Source organism: Borostomias antarcticus, assembly GCF_949987555.1.
Source record: "Borostomias antarcticus genome assembly, chromosome: 29".
NCBI lineage: Eukaryota > Metazoa > Chordata > Actinopteri > Stomiiformes > Stomiidae > Borostomias > Borostomias antarcticus.
The window spans coordinates 235,826-240,825 of record NC_140262.1 but is presented as its reverse complement, the minus strand read 5'-3'; the positions used below and the strand labels follow the sequence as shown (position 1 = coordinate 240,825).

At 47.7% G+C, this 5,000-nt stretch overlaps 1 protein-coding gene across 1 annotated transcript in view; it reads left to right on the top strand.

The window, feature by feature from the left end:
* ankfn1a (ankyrin repeat and fibronectin type III domain containing 1a) overlaps nt 1-5,000 on the top strand; it is a gene marked incomplete at both ends in the record, with an annotated part of 63,836 nt that overhangs the window by 34,631 nt on the left and 24,205 nt on the right. The window contains 1 exon segment of the mRNA XM_084459819.1: nt 4,784-4,883. Within this exon segment, the coding sequence (XP_084315945.1) occupies nt 4,784-4,883 (100 nt within the window).

Genomic DNA, 5,000 nt, shown 5'->3' with positions numbered 1-5,000 from the left:
TCCGTCTGTGTACTGAGGTACAGAGAGAGAGAGAGAGAGAGAGAGAGAGAGGGAGGGAGGGAGACGGAGAGAGAGAGACGGAGAGAGAGAGAGAGAGAGAGAGAGAACATCTGCAGCATCCTAAACAGCCGACTGCTTGACTTCCTCAGTGAACACAATGTCCTGATCAGAGCCAGACTGGATTCACACCACAACATCCAACTACAGACCATTTACACCCTCCACACCCTCATTAATGAACATGCCCACCTAAACAAGAACACACCTTTCTCATGTTTAGTAGATTTTAAACATGCATTTGACTTAATTTGGCATGCTCCTGAAATTAATCGAAAAAAGGTGTAGATGGGAAAACCTATGATATGATTAAAGCAATGTATACAAATAATAACTGTGCTGTAAAAGTTGTCAGTATGGTAACAGATTTCTTCCCCCAACGTAGAGGTGTGAAGCAGGGCTGCAGTCTCAGCCCCATCCTGTTCAACTCTGGCAACGTCACTAGAACAGCCAGACTTCCCTGATCTCACCCACTCTGACACACAAATTAAATGTCTACTTTTTGCACATGATCTAATATGACTAGCTCCATCTAACTGGATCACCTGCAAAATGTGTATCAGACCTGGGCCCCGACACTGAATCTGGAAAAGACTAGAATTATGGTCTTCCAAAAATGACCCATAAAAATGCCTTCCAAAAATGACCCCCAAATAGGTTCTTCATGAGCCCCATTGACATAGAACACACACACACAGTAACACATATTTGGGACAAAAGATGACCTCTACAGGAAATTTCAATCTGGCTGTTAATGATCTCAGAGAAGAAGGGCTCTCTATGCGATAAAAAATGTGTTAGAATCTGGCTCAAAATATTCAAATCTATTATTAAACCTATTTTACTGTATGGTAGTGAGGTGTGGGATTCTCTTGTAAACCAAGACTTTGAAAAATGGGACAAACACACAATGGAATCCCGGCACACTGATGGCGCGTTCCAGGCAACCCGTAACTCGTGTTTTTCCGACCTCCTACACGTGAAAATGCTCTGGAATGGCAGTCAAACCCGTAACTTCCCACCCGTGAACTCGTACAGATCGATGTGCTCCCAGTTGCGCTCTCTGACGTCACACAGCCCTTTAAGCAAGATGGCAGCCCCCATGGGTATGGCGACAAAGATAACTTTAGAGCAACGTAAAGTAAATTTGTACGTTGTAATCAAAATAATACAAACGATTATGCACTACAACCGCACACACGCACGCACACACACACACACACACACACACACACACACACGCTTACTCACTCTGCCTTTCTTTGGCAATATAACCAACCTCTTGATGCCTTTACAATAACAGAGAGAGAGAGAAAGGCGAAGAGAGAAAGAAGAAAGAGAGAGAGAGAGAGAGAGAGTTTACAAGGCTATCTGATCTGTGCTATGATGAATTCATCTCTTTCTCAGTCTGTCAGCCCTCCCCAGTTGAAGTGAGTTCCAGCGCATCGATTGGGCCGTTTTGTGTGTGTGCATTCAGACAGTTTGCCTTGAACGCTATGAAGTCGTGAGTCGTGACTTGAAGTCGTAACTTACGAGCTCAAAATCCTATCTGGAACGCGGCATGAGAGAGACCTCCACAGGAACACCCCCAACAATGGACGCCGAGCTGAGATAGGCCAATTCCTCCTTTTAATTAGGATATAAAAAAGAGCAATCAAATTCTACAAACACCTACAGACGTGGACAAAATTGTTGTTACCCTTCTGTTAAAGAAAGAAAAACCCACAATGGTCACTGAAATAATTTGGACAAAACTGACAGGTGAGAGTGTAGAGGGTGCTGTCCAGACAGGTGAGAGTGTAGAGAGTGCTGTCCAGACAGGGGAGAGTGTAGAGAGTGCTGTCCAGACAGGTGAGAGTGTAGAGAGTGCTGTCCAGACAGGTGAGAGTGTAGAGAGTGCTGTCCAGACAGGTGAGAGTGTAGAGAGTGCTGTCCAGACAGGTGAGAGTGTAGAGAGTGCTGTCCAGACAGGTGAGAGTGTAGAGAGTGCTGTCCAGACAGGTGAGAGTGCTGTCCAGACAGGTGAGAGTGCTGTCCAGACAGGTGAGAGTGTAGAGAGTGCTGTCCAGACAGGTGAGAGTGTAGAGAGTGCTGTCCAGACAGGTGAGAGTGTAGAGAGTGCTGTCCAGACAGGTGAGAGTGTAGAGAGTGCTGTCCAGACAGGGGAGAGTGTAGAGAGTGCTGTCCAGACAGGTGAGAGTGTAGAGAGTGCTGTCCAGACAGGTGTGAGTGTAGAGAGTGCTGTCCAGACAGGTGTGAGTGTAGAGAGTGCTGTCCAGACAGGTGAGAGTGTAGAGAGTGCTGTCCAGACAGGTGAGAGTGTAGAGAGTGCTGTCCAGACAGGTGAGAGTGTAGAGAGTGCTGTCCAGACAGGTGTGAGTGTAGAGAGTGCTGTCCAGACAGGTGAGAGTGTAGAGAGTGCTGTCCAGACAGGTGAGAGTGTAGAGAGTGCTGTCCAGACAGGTGTGAGTGTAGAGAGTGCTGTCCAGACAGGTGAGAGTGTAGAGAGTGCTGTCCAGACAGGTGAGAGTGTAGAGAGTGCTGTCCAGACAGGTGAGAGTGTAGAGAGTGCTGTCCAGACAGGTGAGAGTGCTGTCCAGACAGGTGAGAGTGCTGTCCAGACAGGTGAGAGTGCTGTCCAGACAGGTGAGAGTGCTGTCCAGACAGGTGAGAGAGAGTGCTGTCCAGGGTGCCGACGACCTCACCTTGGCTGGCGCCCTCTTGGGTGGCCACAGTGTGGACCACACTGAACATGGACCACAGAAAGCTAAGGAGAGAGTTGTCTGAGGAGATTAGAAAGAAAATGATAGACAGGCATATTAAAGGTAAAGGCTATAAGACCATCTCCAAGCAGCTTGATGTTCCTGTGACTACTATTGCACATACTGTATTATTCAGAAGGTTAACCCTTTCGATACGACCACGTCACCGGCAACATTTCAAAAATATCTAACAAATATTTAATAATATAAAAAAAATATCTAACAAATCTAAAAAATTCCTCACTCCAACACTTGCTGAAAGCTGAGAAACTGCACTTTCTAGTATTATACGGAAAATCCAATTAATATTCAAAATGTTGTCACTGAACTTTCAGGGTTAAAAGGGTTAAGGTCCACGGGACTGTAGCCAACCAATCCAAGCCAATCTCTGGATTTGGCCGCAAGAGGAAAACTGATGACAAATTGAAGAGACGGATAATATGAATGATAACCAAAGAGCCCAGAACAACTTCCAAAGAAATTAGAGGTGAACCCTAAGGTCAAGGTTCATCAGTGTCAGATCCACCATCCGTCGCTGTTTGAGCCAAAGTGGACTTCATGGAAGACGGCCGAGGAGGCACCACTGTTGAAAGCAAATCATGAAAAAGTCAGTCTGGATTTTGCCAAAATGCATATTGACCAGCCACAACACTTCTGGGAGAATGTCTTTTGGACTGATGAGACAAAACTGGAGCTTTTTGGTAAGTCACATCCGCTCTGTGTTCACAGACGCAAAAATGAAGGATACAAAGAAAAGAACACCGTACCTACTGTGAAACATGGAGGAGGCTTGGTCATGTTCTGGGGCTGCTCTGCTGCATCTGGCACAGGGTGGCTTGAGTCTGTGCAGGAGGGTACAATGACATCAAGACTATCAAGGCATTCTGGAGTGAAATGTGCTGCCCAGTGTCAGAAAGCTTGGTCTGGTGGAGGGAGGGAGAGAGAGAATTAGACTACTATCAGGAGAAACAGAGTGAGAGTCTCCCCAGGCGATAAGGCACTAGCATAGCTCCGGCCCCCCTCCCTCCGACCCTCCGTCTGTCCGTCCGTCCCGGGGGAGCGGTTGTCCACGGAGGCGTGACGGCGAGGGCACATTTCTGCCGCTCGCCAGCGTGGCGGCTGACTAGCGGTGTTGGCGTGTCTGTGGCCCGCCTGTCTGCCCGCTGTCTGCCCGCTGTTTACACGTCGGCAATTATGTGATGCTTAATTAGCTGAGAAAAGAGCTGCGGTCTGGAGATTGGCATCACTGAGGGTTATGCTCCCCCCCCTCCACCCTCAGCTGAATGGACAGAGATAAGATAACCCCCCCCCCCCCCCCCCTCCTAGGACACACACACTGACATGGGAACACACCTATATACACACACACACTTAATTCTTCACTCTTGCTTGTCCATTCATTTCATGGCCCTGGTGGTATTAGAGTTCTGAATGAACGTGACGTCTCTCTCTCTCTCTCTCCTCCTCTGCCCCTCATCTCTCTATCCTCTGTCTCTCCTCCTCTATCTCCTCCACTCTCTATGGGGTATGATTGTTTTTTAAGATGACATCGGTGTGGTTTTCATTTGGTTGCTGTTCTTGCCTGTGTTTTTTTTAAGGATGTCTCAATAAAGAGCATCAAAAGTCTCTCCTCTCTCTCCTCTCTCTCTCTCTCTCTCTCTTCTCTCTCTTCTCTCTCTCTCTCTCTCCTCTCTCTCTCTCTCTCTCTCTCTCTCTCCTCTCTCTCTCTCTCTCTCTCTCTTTATCTCTCTCTCCTCTCTCTCTCCTCTCTCTCTCCTCTCTCTCTCCTCTCTCTCTCTCTCTCCTCTCTCTCTCCTCTCTCTCTGCCTCTCTCTCTCTCTCTCCTCTCTCTCTCTCTCTCTCTTCTCTCTCTCTCTCATCTCTCTCTCCTCTCTCTCTCTCTCTCTCTCTCTCTCTTTATCTCTCTCTCTCTCTCTCTCTCTCTCTCTCTCTCTCTCTCTCAGACCCGTCCAAACTTCAGAACCCCAGTAGGAAGCAGTCCGTCTCCAGGAGTCTCAAGCACTTGTTTCACACCTCCAACAAATTTGTGAAGACCCTCAAACGGTACATTTCCTGTTTCCTGTCCTCCTCCTCCTCTCTCTCTCTCTCCTCCTCTCTTTCACAGCCTCATCTCTCATCTACATATCAATGTGTCTCTCCTCATCTCCTTCTCTCCTTTCC